Source organism: Astatotilapia calliptera, chromosome 1 (genome assembly GCF_900246225.1).
Source record: "Astatotilapia calliptera chromosome 1, fAstCal1.2, whole genome shotgun sequence".
Taxonomy (NCBI): Eukaryota; Metazoa; Chordata; class Actinopteri; order Cichliformes; family Cichlidae; genus Astatotilapia; species Astatotilapia calliptera.
Genome location: NC_039302.1, coordinates 37,546,519 through 37,567,774, shown reverse-complemented (window position 1 = coordinate 37,567,774; position 21,256 = coordinate 37,546,519). Strand labels below are relative to the sequence as shown.

At 45.4% G+C, this 21,256-nt stretch overlaps 1 protein-coding gene across 3 annotated transcripts in view; it reads left to right on the top strand.

Annotated features, from left to right (window-relative positions):
* The first annotated feature begins 923 nt into the window (after positions 1-923).
* The window catches only part of adamtsl3 (ADAMTS-like 3), a 180,624-nt gene continuing 160,291 nt past the window's right edge, over positions 924-21,256 (top strand). Inside the window, exons 1-2 of one of the 3 annotated variants that reach the window (XM_026176949.1) lie at positions 924-1,380; positions 12,430-12,543. In XM_026176949.1, the coding sequence (XP_026032734.1) occupies positions 1,342-1,380; positions 12,430-12,543 (153 nt within the window). In that variant the 5' untranslated portion in view covers positions 924-1,341. Of the gene's footprint in view, positions 1,386-12,429; positions 12,544-21,256 lie in introns of all 3 variants that reach the window. The other 2 variants (XM_026176931.1, XM_026176936.1) reach the window with 2 other exon arrangements.

The following is a 21,256-nucleotide window of genomic DNA, read 5'->3' as shown; positions in this document are numbered from 1 at the left end:
GACAATGACAATAAATAAATAAATACTAAAATACTAAATCCATGAATTTAAATTCTTCTAAAATACTCCTGCTCTTGCTCCTCACCCACTGGTTTAGTGGAAATGCACAAGGAGAGGATCTCAAATGGGTGACAGAACAAATTTAATTAGGTACGGTTTTTATAGAGAGTCCCGGGCAGGGCGGGTCCACGAGGATCTCCAGGTTTCCCTTTAAAACATTCGTAGTAGCTCGTTTCATAACCCGAGCTCTTAATCGTTGGGATGGCGAGCATCGATGAAGGCCATCTTACCCCCGTCATTGTGACGGAAACCATCTACAAGCGGTACAGTTTTAAACCTGTGCTAGTCTGAGACTGCAAAAATAGCCTAAGACCTCCAGATGTTCATCACAGGATCTGCAGGTAACTCTTACAACATGAGCAACAGAGGAGGAACGCCAGGAAAAAGCTTTAGCCGTCCAAAAAGAACATTAGAGCAAAACTGCAGTTTGCCAGTGAATATTCAGGCAAAGAGCTTTGGGAATAAAGGATCAAAGATAACGTGACCAAACAGCACTAGCAGTAGACTTGTCTGATGCAGACCAAAGGCAGCTTTTCATGAGAAGAACCTCAAACCAGCCTCGAAGCATCGTGATGAGAATATTCTGACCGCGCGGCTTTCAGCCTTTCATGCAACAATTCTGCATCATGTTGCAAAGAGGAGGAAGATAATTTGAGGACATGAAAACTGAAGTGCCGAAAGTCAAAATCACACCACAAATAAAGCGAAGTAGCTCAGGAAGCATAAGCATGCACATTTTTGCAAACCAGACAAGCGTGGATTTATTTTTCAGAATATTTAATAATAGCTTCAGAAGTGAAATGATGTGTAAGAACACAGCTGCGATGCAGTAAGTCAGAGCGATCATCGGCTCTCCACCTCAGCCTCTGTGATAAACGACTTCTTCTGCACCTCCATCTCTGTCTCGTTTGTCTCGACTGAAGCATAATTAGATTTTTTTTAGTTTGTCTAAAGAAAGGACCTGTGAGCTGCAGTAATCCTGCAGCTACTCTGAATATCTGCCTTTATGTCCAAAAGAGCAGAAGAAGCTTCTTTATTTGTGAAAATGTTGTAAAGAGGCTGCTTTCCCTGACTTACAGCTAGCGTTCGATAATGAGACCACGACGGATTTTGTCAGTCATCTCAGGGTGTTTCATGTTCTCAGGAGAAGCTCCCGCGGTTATAGAGGGGACCTCCAGCGATCGGGCAGAAACCAAGCGTGTGTGACGTCTTCCATCGGCCACCGAAATCTCGCCACAATGTTTTAAAAAGCAACGTTTTAGCTATTTCACCATTTTAAAAATGAGACGTGAAAAGCGAGGTGTGGATCTGACTGCCACTGTACGGTAACACATTCCTGCTGTATCACCTTTTTTAAAAGTCGCGCTCTTATCGTGTTTTAATTAGTAAGACTTGAAACTTCAGACTGACACTGTGAGGTCAGCAGGAAGGTGTGCAGATCAGCTGAGCACAGGCTCATTTTCACATTTCTATACAATCAGAATAGGAACCAGAGGAGTCGCCCCCTGCTGGACACTAAAAAGAAAGCAGGCTGAAGACGATTGGCTTTTCACACCTGAAAGTTCACTCGTGATTCAGAGCAGCTGCTCTGAATTCAGTTCGGCCGCTTGGCATTCCTGTGACCTGCAGCGTCGGTCTGATAAGATGTTCTAGAAGGTTTGGTTATAGCTTTAAGTGGATCACAATGAGGCGGCGAGGGCCAGCTCGCCCTCAATTAATCCAGCATCTCTCCAGCACCCGCTCTCCCATGTGCTCTATTTATGGCTCTCTCCAGGGTTCTCATATCTTCAAGTATCTCTTAATTATCTGAAGAGAGAGCTGTGTTAGGATTCACTTAAAGTGCAGCGGAGGGTGTAAACAAACACACACACACATGCTCACCTCTGGACTTTCTTCGGGTGATATTAAAGATGTAATCTGTGGCTGTCCAACAATGGCGTGTCCAGCGGGGTGGCCTGGGGGGGCACAGGCCACCCCCCCAACCAGACTGGCCACCCCAGGTGCCACCCCAAAAGCAAAACAATAAAATTCAATCAAATATCAAATGTCCGATTATGTTTTCACGGTGACGCTCAGATATCCGAGTGTAAGTGAATGCAGCATCGGCTTCTGCGCTATGTGCATCACGTTAGCAAAGGTAGGAGAGCCAAGCACGAAAGAGGCACTGCAGGAAACAATTTTTCGGTGAAAGAAAATGAGGACAGAATAAATGTCCCGGTAAGTAATATTAAGTTTGTTGAGTTTAGTAAACTTCGGTGAAATTAGAATACCAAGGAAAAAAATAACACTTAAAGAATTATTGCAGCTGATCAGCTTTTCTCTCTTGTTTATTTATCGCTCACTTTGCGCCAGAAACAGGAAACCAGCAGATGTCGCGCTAAACAACAGCAGCACGTTTAAGCTTGATCAGCTGTTGTTAGAATTTATTTAATATTAATTTCTAGTATCAGCTGATGTTTGCTGGAGCCACAGCTGTAAAGCTGCTGTTCATGATGTCTGTTTAGATATGTGGTGAGAGGGAAACATGAAACCAGGAGACGTCCTTACTGAACCATCAGAGCTGAACAGGTGATGGAGAAACAGGTTTACCTTTTAGGTGACATGAATGAGTTGAAGTTATGAACTGTTTCTGAGAGACAAATAACACCAGGATCCTTTTTTATGTAGCTGACAGCTGGTAACTGTGCAGGGGCGGGTCTAGCAAAGTGTTGCCAGGGGGGCATGTAGGGCATTAACAGGGAGAGGGGGGCACAAAGAAATACTTTTCTTTCTTATTCTCATTTAAAATATCTCGCTTTTGTTAAATAATTATCTAAATCTTACACCCAAAGTTTTTATCTGACGTAAAATGTATAGAAATCATACATATACCAAAAAGACTGTACATCACTGTCACCACAGCGTTTGTTTTCATTCAAAGTCTTTATGGCTTTACTACCTGGTGGGCCGGTCTGTAGTCAAAATGCCCGATTTTCTGTCCCAGTCCAGCCCTGCAGGTTATACTGGCAGTGTCACCATGCCAGCTGACTGTATTTTATCATCAGCCAGTGTTGTTCTTTATCAATATTACCAAAGTTTACCATAAGGCAGCATAGAAAGTATTTACTTGCTTTCAGGTTTTATTCAAATGTTAGTCTTTTCAGTTGTTTCTCCACTTTTTTCCTGTTTCAAAATCAAACACCAGTTTGTGAGAAGATTATCTTCTTTTTTTAACAGGCAGAGAAAGTTTTGCATTGGCTAATTTGTCAATTGTTTGTTACAAATGTTCGTATTTTAATATTCAAAAATGTTTTTGCCCAAAACATATGTGCACTACATGTCAGTAAAAATACTATGCAAATATTGATGTCCTTGAATGCTGAGTAAACACTGACAAAGCACTGATTGTATCTCTTGTACTTTATCAACGCAGTATCTAAAAACTTTGCACCATAGTGGTTAAAATCTCATTCTAATAAGAGTTAAAAGTGCATTTGGTTATTAGGTTTATAGGATTATTGAATTATGGTTAATGGTTGGTAGAATTTTTTTTTAAAACATTATCTGCCAATTAAATCTGCCACCCTTCTCCAAATCTGTGCCCCTACCTGGCCCCCCCAACAAAAATTTTCTAGACACGCCACTGCTGTCCAAGACTTCCTGGTGATGTGAAGATTAAAAGATTCCCTGCGTCTCTAATCTGGGTTAGCCTGCTGAAGGGTTTCCACATAGGGTTAATCTGGGTCCTGCTCAAATGCAGGTCAACAATATGATAACATTTAATGTGATTTGGCTTGTGTCGAGTGTGTAGTCCTTTCAAGCAAAGCAAGGAAATTGGCCATAATCCGTGCACTCCTCCTTATTTCCTGTTCCAGTCATGAGTGTTTGTATTGAACATGGCCGGCGTCTCTAATAACGAGGTCGGTGCATGTACTGTAAAGCTAACCCACGCAGCAGACGGGTCTGGCCCGGATCTGGTGTCAAGCCGGCACTGCTGGCTGACCTCTGGCGTGGTAAGTGGTATGTCATCCAGATATGGGCCAGGCCTGGCGTAGATGGCACTGTTTATGTGATGGCATGCCACATCTGGCCTGATTGTGGTTTGGGTTATGTGGCCCAGGCTCCTAGAAAACAGGTCTGGCCTGGATCCGGCATCAAGTTGGCACTTTTGACTGACTGGTGTCATGGCAGAGTGTATGTCAACCAGATGTGGGCCAGGTCTGGCAATGATGGCTCTATTTATGTTGGTATTTTCCTATTTTAGTTAGAAAACCCAAATGCCATGTTGCAATACTATACTGGTATGGTAGCCAACGTTTCAAATGCAGGTTGGACAGGTTTGTGAGTGTACACTTTATCCAAAACCTAGTGACGGTTTACTCATGTTTACCACCGGGTAGCTGTAGTTAAGGAGGTAGAGCCGGTCACCTACTGATCAGAAGGTTAGGGATTTGATCCTTGGCTGCTCCAGTCTGCATGCCAGGAGTGTGAATGTAGTCAGGAAACACTCAGTTTACAGAAAGTGTGTGAATGTGTTGTGTAGAGCACTTTGGGTAATCCGGGAGAGCAGTAAAGAATCAGTCCATTCACTGTCTGAACAGAGTTTCGTCATGTTACTTTTGCACTATTATGTTCCAGCACATGTTGTTATTACATGGCTTGATTAAGGCACACATTAGGCTGACATCTGGGGCCAGAGCTGAAACTGTTCTGGGCCAGCACAGGGCCAGCAGTGTGTCTGCAACTGGCCTTGTGCTGGCCCATGTGTGGGCCACCTCTGGGCCACCAAAGGGCCGTCATTCTTTGCGTTCTGTGGGCCAGATCTGGGCCATACCAATTTTGCTATGTGGGAACACTCTGAACTCTGTTTATCATTGTTTTTTTCTACTCTTACATCTGTGTGATGTCATAGAGAGCTGATATCCTGAATACGTCATCTCAAGCACATCTTATTATTCAAACCTGGTGTTTGACATTCGGAAGAATGTTTGTTCAAAGCGGGACAGGCTAAAACTGCTCATTTCAGACCGAGGATGGGCTGCTGAGCTCGTAAAATCATGCAAAGCTATGATAGCAAAAACACAAAGTACACAAAGCTGGAAATGAGCAGAATAGGTCGACTTTAAGATACCAAAATGTGTCTGAGTGAGAGGCAGGTCAGATTGTGAGGACATCGCGCTCTCATTGGGTGATGATGACAGGTCAGTAACTATCCGTGATGCAAGGGGTGGATCTAACTGACCGTAGTGACAGGGCAACAACATTTTGTCATACATAGCTGCTTCATCAGTTTTATGATCAGAGCTGACACTAGATTAACTCCTCAGTTAGCCATCAGGTGAGCAGTCGCCCCCTGCTGGACACTAAAAAGAACGCAGCTTAAAGGCGCTTCTGCTTTGGCTTCACCTTTCAGACCCATCCATGTCTCCTGCTGTGCAGCCCCCCCGCACCTCTGTCCCCCCTCTCCTGCAGCATGGAGGACGACAGAGCGCCGCTCCAATAGTAAATAATAATTCAAACTGTGAAGGTTGCCAAATGTTGCTGTGACATTTTTTGGGAACAGACGACAAAGTTTTGTTGAGTTGTGTAAACGAAACATTAAGAAAGGAAATGAGTTCTCTCACAAAAACAGTCATTTGTAGCTCGCAGACATTTACAGCTGCTGTGACACACAACAGCTGTCTGCACTAAAGCACACAGGACACAGTTGTTATTATAGCTCATGAAACCAACCAAAGCCTTTTTATATGTCCTCATGTTTTGTTTTTCATAAGCGTTTTTTAATAAAAGTTCTTTTGACTTATTGTCAAAATACCTTGTTAATACAGGAAATCGCTTTTAGCTTGTCCAGGTGAGGGACAGGTGAGCTATGTGTTGGCGAGGTGTCAGAAGAATCACTTCTCCTCTCATATGTCTTCATCCAAACAAGGCACATATGTTATAACTTGTGAAAAATGAAGGATGATGAGCTGGGTGAGCTACGAAGTGATTGGTCCATACCGTCCAGCACAATGTCAAACCTGGAGTCCTGAGGAACTGTTTGGTTTAATATAAATGAAATGGAACAAAACATTCCTGAAATCATCACATAAAAACCGGATTATCCCGTTTAAATTGGGAGAATATCCATTAAAGGTCATCTTGTTGCACACGTACAGGCTCCATGTTTACAGCTCTGACTGGAGTCCTGTTCTCATCGCTGACGTTGGGATTTTCACGTGAAGGATCAGCAGCTGCCGTCAGGGCTGCGTCCACGGTTTCCACACCTGAAGGCGGTGCATCAGATTAGGAGTACGAACAGAGCATGCTCAGTCATTCTTTTGATACATGTAGGGCGTGGCTGCTTCATCCTCCACATCACCGGAGAACCCGTCAGGATTGGGTTCCTATTAGCCACATGCTAAACAAGAACAGCTTTAGGCACCAGAAGACGTTACCTTCAAAATCAGGTCATAGGGATGAAAACTGCACATGAAGGATGGACGTGGACCTGATCCTGAGCAGGTCACTGGCGACCTGGTGGATGTTCAGAGGTGAATGTTAGGAGTGAGTGGCCACATTTGACTCTGTGGCCTGCGGCGATTTGCCCGAGTAAAATAAAAAGTTAATGAGACTTCAGTCTGAAGCATCCCAGCGTGAGCAATGCTCTCAGCCAGGCCGGCCCTTTTTAAGTCCTCTGGCTCGACCGCGATGTGATGCTGTGGAGGTTTTAGTGAGTGTGTAGTGACATCTTCACATAGTTTGTTACATTCAGCTGAACCGAGTAGTTTAATAAAAGCGCCGCTCGGCCCTGAAGATAAAGTCGACCTGCAGGATTCCTTCTGCTACGGGAGCAACTCCTCCTCCTCCTTCACCTCCTCCTCCTCCTCCTTCACCTCCTCCTCCTCCTTGTGCAACTGAAATCTCAGACAGTGTAGCGTGAACTTAACCATTCATGGCCTGAGTTTGGGTAATGCACCCAAACTCATCACCCATTAACAGAAGACCGTTCATGGAAATAAATGGCCCTCATTAGGATGGCTCTTTCACTCTTCGTTACTTCAACACAGACAGAAAACTGCACACAGACACACACACACAGACTCACACACACACACGCACACACAGACACACACAGACACACACACACACACTCCTGTGGTCTTGCATCAGAGTCGTATGTCTGGATTAATTATGGATACGAATCATTCTGGGTGACTGAAAACTTTCTCCTCCTTAAGTAAAAACCATCTTCGTCACAATAAGACCTGAAATATCTATAACACGACTGCACAAACACAGAGGGGGCGGCGCACTCTGATTGGCTCAGGGTCAAAATAGATGTGATGAGATCAAAGCCTTTCGTCCCGCTCTTTCAGCCTCTATAATAAGAAAAGATTATCTAACAGGAGGCAGCTTTGTTTGCTGAATTAAATAAAGGACACATTTTTATGTGTGTTGATGGAAAGAAGTGAAAATCCATCAGAGGGGAGAAAATAGAAACTTTTAAAGTTCCTGAAGGGAGCGGGAGCTGATCCTGACGTTTGCTGTGGGTGGAGCTGTCCTCGTCTTCCCGGACTGCTACAAATGGCCTTTTTAGTTGGAGCGTCCCTTTCTGGGACGCTTACTTCGTGATTGAGACACGAGAGCTGGATTTGGACTGAAAGCTGTTTCAGCTGTTAGCGGCGTGCTCACCATGGGGTGGGGTTTACTGGATACAGTTTAATGCAGCGTTATCCACCTTCTGCATGAATGACGCAGCTTTCAGTGGGTCTAGTTTTTGTGTAAGCTGGTGGACTCAATGATGCTGCTTTCATTTTTATTTATTCAGCTTCATGAGTGGATTCTTCGCTAGTTTTCACCAAACTCATGATCTTCCATGATCTGGAAAAGGTCATCCGTGCCGTTCGTACACGTCCGTCTCTTTTAGCTCGTTTGCAGATGGTGCAGCAGAGCTTTGTTTACGGTCACATCACCAGAGAGTCGGCCTCGCTGCACTCGCTCTCTGTCCATTTTAGAATTCACTTGAAGATTTTTCTGTGCTTTTTAAGGCTCTTAATGGTCCGAGTCATTCAGCTCTCGGTCTCTCGTGTCCTACGGCCCGAGGTCACGCCTCAAACAAAAAGGTGACAGATCCTTTGAAGTCGCTGCTCCACGGTTTGAATCAGTTACCGCTTGACATAAAAAGAGCGCCGTCCATTTCTGCTTTCAGGTCGAGGCTAAAAAACTCAGCTTTACTCTCTGGCTTTTCCAGCCCACTGATCTCTCAGCTGTCCCCTGCTCTGGGCTAACTTATTCCAATTCAGTTTCTGATGGCACAGATTTCTGCCCATACTATGTATTTGTATTTTTTTGTTTGTTTCTTTTATATGTCCAAAGTAAAACGTTGTAATCATCATCATCAGTTTGTTTCAAGAAGAATATTTGATGTTTTTAGTAGCAGGCGAGGGGCAGCCAATCAGAGGAAAGAAGGCCTTAAAGAGACAGAGGGTGAACTGTGGGGAACATCTCAGGTCCTTTTTAGAGAAACCTGATGAATATTTTATTATGAACAACACTTCCATGTTTTCTAAGCTCTCAATGATGGATGAGAACACACAGAGACATGAATGTTATCAGTTAGCAGTAAACGGTGCACGTGGCAGCTCCGTATATGATTAAAGTAACTCAAAGCAGCGTAAAGAACCTGATCCAGCGAGGACAGGCTGATGTTGCTGGGATGATACATTTTTTTCCTTTTTTTTTTTCTTTATTGAACTTTTAATTGCAAAGCAGGAAAACAGCAGTCACCAGCATATACATACACAGGACAAAGATGCATCTACATGTATAGCAGGACGTGGGAGGCAGAAAGAGAAAGCCAACAGCAATAGTAATAAACAATGAAAAAGGTTAACAATCGTCCCTTTGTTGCCAGGCTAAATCCCGTAAGCCCGATTTCAACCTCTGAGCAGAAGGAGTGTTCAGGTGGGCCAAAAAAGGGTCTCATATGTGATAGAAAAGGAAAGGTTTGTCCTTAAGTGCCGTAGAGAAGGCTTCCATTGGCATGATACATATCACAGACTGTAGCCACTGGTTGACAGATGGAGCCTTATCAGAAATCCACAGTACCATAATGCACTTTCGAGCGTAGTGCAGCAGTATGTGAAGGAGATCTTTGCTGCGAAAGCCGGCAGGTAGCTCATCATTTAGTCCTAACAAGCAAGTCCTTGGACCCAGATGCAGTCGGCAATTAAATATAGTACATAGCTTATCTATGAGTGATCTCCAAAACTGTAGAATAACAGGGCAGCTCCACAGACAATGAAAAAAGGAACCAACAGCAGACTGACATTTGTTACAGAGATTAGGCAAAGCTGGAAACATTATGTGTCTCTTCTCGGGTGTAATATAAAGCCTATTTATAAGTTTAAACTGCCTTTCCCAAATAGAATTAGATGCCAAGGCTTTAAAAGGACGACAACACAACTCATCCCAAGCTTCAGCATCTATAGCGCCTACGTCTGATTCCCATTGGCCCTTGATTTTGTTAGAGTCATCCATTCTAAGATCAGACAGAATGTTATAAATCTTTTTAGTGATACATTTTAGTTGGGTAGTTTTTACCATGAGTGATTCTATAGGAGAAAGACCGAACCCTCCATTCAAATCCTTCAATTTAGAAGTAATATAGTGCTTTACCTGGAAGTACTTCAAAAAATCCTTATTGGTCAGACCAAACTTGCTTTTCAGTTGATTAAAAGTAAGAAGAGAGTTCTCATGAACAAGGGGATGATACATTTTTAAAGGACCTGACCTTGAAAACGTCTCAGAAGCTTAAGTATTTGAGGTCAGCCGCTGAAGCCGAACAGATTGCTCTTCCAACCCCCCCGAGCGTTGATTTCTGACCTGCTGCACGAGAGTTTCACTTCTGACTTTAACAAATAATCCATCCCACGCTGTGCAGCAGCTGCCTCCTCTGGCACAGTGGGTCAGCCCTTTGGGATGGCGGATGCCCTCCTTGTGTTATTATCCCAGCGCTGGCTCCTCTGAAGTGAGCCGGCGATCCAGCGTGAACCGGCCGCCGCAGGGAGCTGCAAGTGTGACGGCTGTCCTGACACTCTCCTTCCACTGGTGTGTAAACTCAATTAGAGCAGCGGCCCTATGCCACGCTGCACGGCTACGAGTCAGTAACTCACAGCAGGACAGCTTGACTTTCTGTCAGTGTGTGTGTGTGTGGCCTAATATGGAGATAGTCCTCGTTTGGGATGACAAATCACGCCACTTTCAGGGAGACAGTCGGGCCCACCGGTGTTGCTCATGCCGACCTTGATTGGAACAATAAATCAGAACCAACAGCTGTCATGTAATCTCTGGTACAGTCGCTAATCAGACACTGAAAGGGGAAAAAAGGGCAGCATTACGCTGACGTATCGACCGTGTTTCCGGGCGTCGCCGTCGCTGGATGAGGCTCGAGCCCTTTTAATGTGCTGCAGTATTTCTTTTGTTTTTTTGACACCAACCCCCCAAAAACTATTCAGACATCATTCTCACCTTCTGGAGATTTTTACCCCTCAGCTGTAAAAGGCTGACGCGTGTTCTCGCCACCCTGCCGGGCGGGCGTCGTCGTCACGGTGTGTTCGCGATAAGTCGAAAACGAGGTGACGTAGGAGCTTCAAATTGACACGCAGGTGTATCTGCTAAGTGGCTGTTCACGTGCAGCATGTCTTCAAGCTCGGTTTTTGAAAGGTCACAGGTCACCTGATGGGCGACAGCCTATCTCCAAACAGTCTGATTTCTGAACGCAGACACCGTCAGTCCGAGTCGGACGTTCGGTCAGGATCTGGTAAATTTACTGATTTTAATAATAGAACAAATTTGTTTGATTATGTAAAATGAAGAATATGTTAAAATAATTGGTTGCTTGGTTACAGAGGCTTTGTTTCTTGGTCTCCACGGCTTATTTCGATGACTTGATGGCGGCTGCTCAGCTGCAAGTTTGCACTGACCGTTAAAATACGTTGCATGTGCGATGTTTGAGTTTCTCTTCATTTAGATGCAGTTTTCTGTTTTGGTGCAGCGGTAAGTTTCCCCCTGATTTGTCAGTTAATCGCCATATCATCACACAGCACGTTGACCTGATCCAGAGGCAAAGATGCAGCAGGCTGATCGCAGACTGACTCCGCCTTTTTGCTGTTTTGTTGTCGTCTTTGAAGATGGCGGCTGACGTGGTCATTTGGACAGTTTTTACTCTCAAACAGATTTACAGAAAACTGCATACATTGTTTTTCTATACAGAACCGTGTGCAAACATCTTTGGCCAAATTCTCCTCAACTGTGTTAATAAAGAGAACGTGGATTAGTGTGAAAGCGAGCGGAGAGGTTGGCGAGTGATGAAGGTGTGTCCTCGCCGGCTCCTCGGGGAAACGCACAGCGGTGGCTCTTATGCTGCGTCTGTCTCTTAAGTGGCTTTAAAAGCCTGCAGGAGACGCCACTCCCACTAATCTCAACGGTGGATCGTCTCGCTCTCGTACAGTTCGAGTGGCCTGGAAGCTCGCACTCTCACAGTCTCACTGCCCCCCCCGTCCTCTCCAGGGAGCTCTGTAAATGCCACACGCCAGTTATTTCCATCTGCTCTGTGTGCAGCACAGATTCCACCCCTGTTACACCGATTATCGCTCTCTCCTGCTCAGACTCTGGGTTATGCTTATCATTCAGGATCCAGCGTGAGACTTTCGCCTTTCATACGTCAAAGTAATGAAGAATATTGAAGCATAAAAGCAGGACTGATAAAGAGCGAGCAGAGAGCAGCAGGGAGATTAATTCACACCCATGAGGAGCAGATTGTATCTCAGGCTCAGATTTATGCCCCCAGTTAGAGAAGTCGGTCTCAGAGTGGTTGGAAATGTGTTCAGCGAGGTCGCTCACACGTGTTCCTGTGCACACAGGAAGCAAACAGTTTGAACACATGCAAGAGTCAACATCACAACCTTAATGGGTGCTCAGATTTCTCACAGGAAAAACTCAAACTTCCTGTGCAACAAAGGTTTAAATATATTTCACCAAAACTGTGGACGGTCTGTTAGTGCAATGACCTCACAGCAGCCATGTTATTGGTCACATGATGTCATTAAAAGGCTCCAACAGCACAAACATGGTGCAGAGGTCCAGCTCAGGGGAAGCTAGCAGACAGCTAGCAGCTACACCTGTGTCACCATCCACCTGTCAGTCAAAGAGGCCACGCCCCCAACTTTAAGCACTAACAATCTGAACAGTTTGTGTATCCGCCTGTAAACATGTTTATTTTTTTCTATGAACTTTAAACGTGGAGCCTCTGCTGGACACTGGAGGAACTGCAGATTTACACATTCACTGATATCCTCTTTCTGTGTGTGTGTGTGTGTGTGTGTGTGTGTGTGTGTGCGCTGTCAGTGCTCAGAGAGTCAGACTGCAGTGTTCCTGCCAGAGTTCGCGCTCTCACCTCAGGGCAGCTTCATGGAGGACGCCACAGAGGATCACTTCCTGACCTACAGATACGACGACCAGGTGAGTCACCCGCTCCTCTCTGCTGCGTGCTGCACACCGTGAACTGAGCCGCTGATCGTCAGTGAAGCTGACAGCGTTCAGGCTGTTCATGCATGCAGATGGGGTTTACAGCGCTTGTGTGTTTGTGTGCGTGTCATAGAGCCGGTCCGGCTGAAGCAATAAGATATTTCTTTCTGACAGTTTCTGGTGTTTCTAGTTGATGCTGGAGGTCAGCTGTAGTTTGCTTCTGACATGGATGGAATATGTTTCTGTTCTCCTACTTTGTGTAGATCATGCAGCGAGCTCTTCACAGTCCAGAGAAGCAAACACGTCAAAAAACAATAAAAAACCCACAGAGAGACCACTACACCAGCAACATCACAACAATGTCGTATCGCGAGTGCAGTTTTGTGAACTGCGGGTGAGTCCCGCCTCTAATGATGCGCTCCGATGTTGGCGAGTTCGTCACAGAGAGATTCGGCTCTAGAATGGAAGAGAGTAGAAGTTGGTGCAGCTTAGGATGAACTTCATTCCTCAAGAGACATGTAAACATGACTCCTGAGCGTGTTACGCCCGCGGGAACGGCGCTGAGCTGCGAGGGGATCGTGGGAGAAATGAGCAGAGCGGCCTCCTGATGCCAAAATCACTCAGATCTGTGTGTGTCGTGACATCACACATCCGTGATTTATTCTTCAGTTCTCTCGCTGTTTCCTGTGGCGCGTGTTGATTGTTGGGACGTATGAAACGTTAGTCACGTAGAGCAGCGGCTGCATGGCGGCACGACTTCAGCCCAACGCTCTCTTCTCCTCACGTCTGACGCCTGGTTTTACTTGGATGCTCTGTGGCTGCGAACGCCTCACACGATCGTGTGATTGGTCCCAGCTTCAGTGCGATCTTAACTCAGGCTTTCTGAATGAGCGTCTCTCTTTTAAGCACCCGGCATCAAAAACAGGAAGCTGCTGCAGCAGATCACAGGTTTCACTGCAGCCTCGCACCTCTGTGGGACAGAACTTACACCATGTCAGGGATACGTGTTCATGTATAAAACAGTTAAACCGATTAAGGCTGCGTGTGGGTGTGTTCAGTGTTGGCGTGAGAGCAGATGGCGTTACCCCAGTGGATCAGAAGCCACAGGCTGAGCGACAGGTGGACCGGAGGCTCCGTCTTCTTCGCCGTGGCGCTCCGCGTGTGCTAACCGATGCACGCCGCAGTTGTTACTCGTCAGCAGAGCACTGCAGGGAGCAGATCTGAGTGTCAGCAGTGTGTTTCCTGTGTTTTTCCCACCAGTTAATAATGCGCTGTCACGTTTTCCAGCTCGCCGTCTGTCCCGCGTTCACGTTCGTGTGGCTGACACATCAACCAGGTGAGGTCCCAGAGGGCATTCCCCACACATCCCCAAAACCAACAAAAAAGGAGCACGGTTTAATTTGAGTTTATCTAAAGACGCCATCTTTCAGTCGCCATGACGATCAGATGAAGCAGCGAATGCTTTCCAGTCCTCCTCCCGTCACAGATGGAGAAGATGCGAAGCAGTTTGAAGCGCGCGGCAGTGCTGCGATCGCCGAGCATCGTGGATTCATACCCTCGCTTAGGTTTGTTTGTAGCCTGAAAAGCGATTAAAGGTATCGATCGAACGATTGATCCACTCACTCGCTCATTTATTTATCCGAGTTACAGTGACTGATACAAACGATTTACTCTCTGCATTCGTCTTCCTGGACATGCATTCCAAAGTTTTAGTTGTTTCTATTTTACACCTGAGCTTGGTTTTCCGACTCGTGCTGTCTGTAGTTTTCCCGACTGTGTCTTTGAGGCGCATTTTTCCTGAGTGTCTGAGTGGAAAACATATATTGAACATGCTGCTGAGCTGAGCTGGAGAATCACTCGACCTTTGTTTCTTTGCTTTCTTGGGCGAATATTTTGGTTTTACCATAAACATTGTAAACTGAGCAGGTAACCTGTGTGATTCAAATCACATACCTGGTAATTAGTGCAAAGTAAAATCAAAGAAATGTCAGGTAACCACATTATTGGTCACATGATGTCGATAAGATGCTCCAATAGGCTCCAAACACGGTGCAGAGTTCCAGTTCAGGTGAAGCTAGCAGCCGCCTGTGTCACTATCCACCTGTCCGTCAAAGAGGCCACGCCCCTAATAATGCAAACTTTAAACCTTTAAACATCCTCCTGTGCAGCTGTTACGATTGTCTTTAAATCACCAGTTTTTGTGATTTTTTGAGCAGCAAAAGTGTGTTTGTTTGTTTTTTTTCAGTCACAGCTGTCACTTTATATTTTTGTTGAACACTTACACACTTTAAACCCCCGATTCATATTATCCACTTACATCTGCACAGAGCTGACCTTTCCTGTGAAAAACACTCAGAAAAGCTTTCACGGCCGTCGGTACGGCTGCTGACGAAACCGAGTTTAAGCCTCGCATTTTAAAAGTGCTGGACGTAGGTGTTGGTGCTGCAAGAGGTTTCAGTCTAATGTTGCATTCCTGCAGAGTCGTGTGTGTGTGTGTGCGTGTATGTGCGTGTGTGTGTGTGTGTGTGTGTGTGCGTGTATGTGCGTGTGTGTGTGTGTGCGTGTATGTGCGTGTGTGTGTGCGTGTATGTGCGTGTGTGTGTGTGTGTGTGTGTGCGTGTATGTGCGTGTGTGTATGTGTGCGTGTATGTGCGTGTGTGTGTGCGTGTATGTGCGTGTGTGTGTGCGTGTATGTGCGTGTGTGTGTGTGTGCTTTGATGAGGAGCTAATTTTGCTGTTGTGGGGAAAAAACAACTTGTCATGGTGAATTGGATTAAAGGACTCAGGTGCGAGACTCCTTGCAGAATGACAGTGGATTTATTTACAGTGAAAAGGTGAGTTAACAGTTCGAGTCTATAATCCAAAAAGGGCAGTGCAGTGATACGGCGACCTCTCCTCACGGTGACAGTGCAGTAATAATCCACAACAACTCCTGGTGCTGGCTCCTCCTCCAATCCTTGAACCCTGGAGGCAGATGAGAAAAAACACACGCTCAATAACGAAAACGTCCTCTCCTTCACAAACCGGGTATGCTAATCATGACTACGCTACCCGGTTTAGTTCAACGTTCCAGCGTTGGTTGTGACTCAACCGCCCCGTTAAATAGGTCTGCGCTGGCAAGGTAATTCTGCACAGGTGCGATGATTCTAGCTTAGGACACTCCCCTCCGGTCAACTGCCGTTCCGTGCCACGACTTCCGGAAGTACATGTTCCAGCAGAAAAACACATGCCCAGGATGGAGAGGAGAACACGACACAGTACACACAAACACCACAACAAATTGGCAAGACGATCAGTGAGGACCGTCTAGCCATGACACAACTTGAAAAATGTAAATTGTTCTGAGAGGTTTTCTCTACTTTTTACACCATTGGACTTAAGCCTGAGCATGACGTGTCTCTCTCTCACACACACACACACACACACACACACACACACACACACACACACACACGCAATGACCCCATTCTTCTTCTTATAACTTCTGCAATATGCAGATTTCTTTCCCCCGTTTGATTCAGTGACGCAGCGCGGTGAAGGAAAGCGATCCATCTGGCTCTGGAGTGCGGTTAATAAGGACATCTCTGTGCACGGCTTTGGACACAACCACATAAATCTTGTTAAGAACTTGAGAGCACACTGTGTTTTGAAAGCCTTGCAGCTGACAAATATCATACAAATGGTCCCTAATGAAACACAGGAACCTTGTTTGGAGTGATTTGACTTGGATGAGCTGTCTGGAGCTCTCCGGCCGTCTCAGGGTTGCTGTTGTTGCACCGCCGTGTGCCAGAGACTCACAAAGGCTGAGGATGGCATTGTGTTGCTGTAAGGACATTTGTGACTCTAGTGTACGGTGGTGTGTATCGCTGGTGTTTCTGTAGGTCTGTTACATGTAGAAAGGAGTGAAATCCCTTCTATCAAAGACTTTTCTGCAGAGCTCTGTGATTCGCCTCCAAGTGCGCGTTGGTGTCGAGCTGAAATGGAATCGGGCCCCAACAGGAGACCTTCAGAGAACACCTCCCAGCTTCAGTGCATTTGAGAATGAGTGTAACTTGTGGCCTTTAAAGACTTCTGTGCATCTGTGTATCCAGAAAAGTAAAACACTGCAAGTTTCCATTTTGAAGAGGAAAGCTGTACCACAGCCGCACAAATACAAGCTGGGACAAGTTACCGACATATGTCGCTTATATTAGTTATTTGGCGAAATATCTCAAATTACTGATGACTAAAAATGTAAAAAGTAAGGAAGAGGTGGGAGAAACACTCTTCATCCATGCTATCAGTGCTGATGTTGCATAGTTTGTCCACCAGATGGCGCTCTGTAACATCTCTGTTTGGCAATACGTGTCTGAAAACGGTATTCATTTTGCTGACCAATACTTTTTGTGATAGCTTTCGTCACCGACCTTTGTTTCTCACCAAAATACGATGTTTTTACTTTGGTCAACCAATAAAAATGAGATGAAAATATTGTGGAGAGATGAGATCCAATCAAAACTAATAAAGTTGTGCAGAAAGGCGGGACCAGTCCAGCTAGCTCCCAGTTTCTCATGAAAATGTGACAAAATGCTTAAAGAGAAGAGAAAAGCAGACACATGAACACATTTCATGTGATGTCGAGGAAAATAAGACGCTGAGGAGGAACTCTCACTGTAACGACAGACTTTCTCTTTATTTAGTCTCTACAACCTGATTCTGTTTAGTCGACTGAAACTAAAATAATTTATTATAAATTACGACTAAAATCGAATTATTATTTGCTGTTAACTGAACACTGACTGGAAACAGAGTCGAGTAGACGAGCGACCCGCGACTTGTTATGACAATAACACAAGATTAATATTCAAATGCAGTTTAAAAATATATCATCAGAACTCCACATAACAAATGTTTGGAAACCGGTTTATGTTTGTACTGAATATCAGTCTCTACTCAACATGTGAACAAATGAATGTGCAGGAAGTTTTGAACTGTTAAAATTCAGATCTGAATAAATAAAAGTTACTTTTTTAGCTGCATGTTTCTGCAAAGAAAAGACAGAAAATTCTCCAAATATCAGTCAGAACTGTCAAAGCTGGAAGCAGGTAAACACTGAAGAGTAAATCATGTCTGCATGTGAGTCGGCAGGGAAAATATTAAGTAAAAGAGGCTGAGAATAAATATTTTAAAAGAGCACACAATGCTCAAGAGCCGGTGTCTGTTATGTTCCAGACATTTCTGTTACCAACTGAGACTCAAAAGGTGCAAATTGGTGCATAAAAATTCCCCGAATGCAGAAAATGAAGTGTCTGATGCTCAAACTGAGCGTGATACGTTCCCAACAGAGACGTCCTGCTGGAATCTCTGCCGCTGCAGATTCATTCTCATAATCCGGGTCAGCTTCAGCCTCCAATCAGGGTGAGAAATTATCTTCAGCGGTGGGAGAGAGACGACCTGAAACAGCTTGTTTCAGGCGAGGGGCTGTGCAAAGAGAAGTAAGGATTATTATTCAATTCAGTTTTATTTAAACAAATCACAACAACAGTCGCATCAAAGTGCTTTATATTGTAAGGTCGACCCTACAGTAACACATACAGAGAAAACCCAACAATCATATGACCCCCTATGAGCAGCACTTTGGCGACAGTGGGAAGGAAAAACTCCCTTTTAACAGGAAGAAACCTGCAGCAGAACCAGGCTCAGGGAGGGGCGGGGCCATCTGAGAAGAGGAAGACAGGATGAAACAGATTATTATGAACTGGGAATCATGCAAAGCTACTCTGGTAGAATCCCAGAATGACGCTCACATGGAAGCGCTGGTAGACAGAAACGTCATGCAGATGTTGTCATCGCGACCTGATTAACCGCACGCTCACGGCAGCAGCAGGTGGAGGTGTGATCTCCGCCCTGAGCTGTGCTTCCAAACTGGCCGCCTGCTCCTGCCTCTGCTTCACCAGTGGGACGTGAAAGACGGCGCTAATGTGCGGGCGGGGTCCGTGCTGGAGGCGCAGCTCAAACATCACGATCTGCACTTCTTCTCCTTGTGAGTGTGAAAGTGTAGATTCACCTTCAGATGCATCGATCGGTTGCTGAGGAATATTTTTCTTGTCAGGTTTATTTTTTCTGTTTTAAAGTCAGACTGTAAGTGCAGCGAGTGCTCATCGTTCACACTCCAGAAAAACAGCCACACAAACACAAAGTCATTCCAGCTGTTTTCATTCGACTGGACTCATTAAGAGACTTTATGGAGTTTTTATACATTCGATGCTCTTGCCTCATGGCTGATATTGTCCTGTTAGTTTGATATTCAGCGGAGCATCTTTGAACGGATCGGCGTTCCTCTGACAGAAAAATAAAAAGCTTGACATTTGCACATCCAATCAGGATCCAATCATAATCAGAAACTTTATTAATACCTGCTGATAAGATGGGATGATTATTCACATGCAGCCATGAATGGGCTGTAAGGTATGAAAGTGGCAGCACAGGTTGATAAATGTCGGGGTGTCTTTTCCTGATGCTGTTCCAGTGGCCTGTGTTCAAATGAAACATGGCCAGTTTCTAATAATGAGGTCAGCATATGTGCGAGTAATCCCAGTGAGCCAGAGGCTGCAGTCTAAACACTCTGCATGAGGTCACAGAGAGGGGACCTTTTGTTTGTGAGGAGCGGCCAATGAGAGGACAGTTGTCTGAAAGTAGGAGGAGCTAAAATGGCTAGTTTCAGATGGAGGGGCTGCAGCAAGGCCCGGTGTAAGATAAATTATTTTGAACTGCAGAATGTTTTAGAAAATCCTGCGATTACACAGAGTGTGTCTGTCTGTGTGCGTGTTCACTGGCGGTTGTTTGCTGTAAATCTGTAAATGTAATGCGAATGTTCCTGGATCTCCTTATCGCCCACCCTGGCGAAGCAGCCTCTCACGCTGAGTCATATTAAAAAGCGAGCCAGCGAGAACACCAAATTAAATTGCATTCTGTGTCTCTGCTGTCACAGAAGGAGTTGACTCAGAGCTGGCTGCATCTCTCTGGGCTCGCGTTCATCATTCCTTTAGGTAAGATTGGCCCCAGCTTTTATAAACGCGCTGTCAACGCTCGGCGTGTAGGAAAGCCCGGAGACGTTGACATGTCGGACTCTCAGCTGCGACGCCGGCTCGTGCCTGTCGTCCGACACGGGCCCGAACCAAGAAAGGAGAAACGACGCAGGTTGGACGAATGACAGCCGGACAGAGAAGCAACAGTTTCAGCCTCTTTCTCTCTCTGCAGCCGACTTATCCTGCTGCTGCTTCATCGGCGTCTCTTTTATATTCGCTGCACTATTCTTCTCTGGCTCTGCCTCTTTTAACGCCATCTCCTGTTGCAGGAGGCAAAATATCAAAGAGCAACAGTGTCTTAACTCGTGTTTTATTGTGCCGCCTTGATGCATTAGCAGGAGTAAGATAAGATAAGATAAGATAAGATAGAACTTTATTAATCCCTCGGGTGGGTTCCTCTGGGAAATTCGACTTCCAAAAAGCACAGCAACGACCGAAGTTACAGTTACAGAATTGTTATATATATATATATATACACACACACACACACACACACACACACACACACACACACACACACACACACATACACACACACATATATAAATACAGAGACAAATATAAATAAAATATACGAAGGGGATAAATAGAATAAATAGGAATAAAAATAAAAATACAAGTGAATTGCACATTTCAAGTATTGAGTCTATTGCACTGTTGACTATTTACAAAAGTATTGCACAGTGAGGTGCAGAGGCACTACAGCTTAGTTGTTCCCCCCTCCTTTGTCCTCCTGTTTCCCCTCCCTCTCCCCTCCAGAGAGGAGTTAAACAGTCTGATGGCGTGTGGGACAAAGGAGTTTTTAAGTCTGTTAGTTCTTGTCTTTGGGAGAAGCAACCTGTCACTGAACAGACTCTTCTGGTTGTTAATGGCCGTGTGCAGAGGATGCCCAGCATTGTTCATAATGTCCATCAGTTTCTTTAATGTCCTTTTCTCTGCCACTGTCACCAGAGTGTCCAGCTTCATGCCGACCACAGAGCCAGCCCTCCTGATCAGTTTCTCCAGCCTGGATGAGTCCTTCTTTGCTGTGCTGCTCCCCCAGCACACCACAGCATAGAAAAGTACTCCAGCAACCACTGACTGGTAAAACATCCTCAGGAGCTTCCTGCAGATGTTAAAAGACCTCAGCCTCCTGAGGAAGTACAGTCGGCTTTGGGCTTTTTTATACAGGTGCTCTGTGTTGCATGACCAGTCCAGTTTATTGTCCACCCACAGCCCGAGGTACTTGTACTTGTTGACCACCTCCACCTCCTCCCCCTCTATCTGAACCAGCAGTGGACCTTCTCTGGACCTCCCGAAGTCCACAACCAGTTCCTTAGTCTTTGAGGTGTTGAGTTGCAGGTGGTTTGTGTGACTCCATGCGACAAAGTTCCTCACCAGACTTCTGTACTCCTCTTCCTGATCATCCCAGATACACCCCATGATGGCTGTGTCGTCTGCAAACTTCTGAATGTGGCATAATTCAGAGTTGTAGCAGAAGTCAGAGGTGTACAGGGTGAAGAGAAGAGGGGACAGCACAGTTCCCTGTGGTGCTCCTGTGCTGCTGACCACAGTGTCAGACGTGATGTCCTTCAGCCTGACGTACTGTGGTCTGTCGGTGAGGTAGTCGGAGATCCAAGCCACCAGGCAGGGGTCCACCT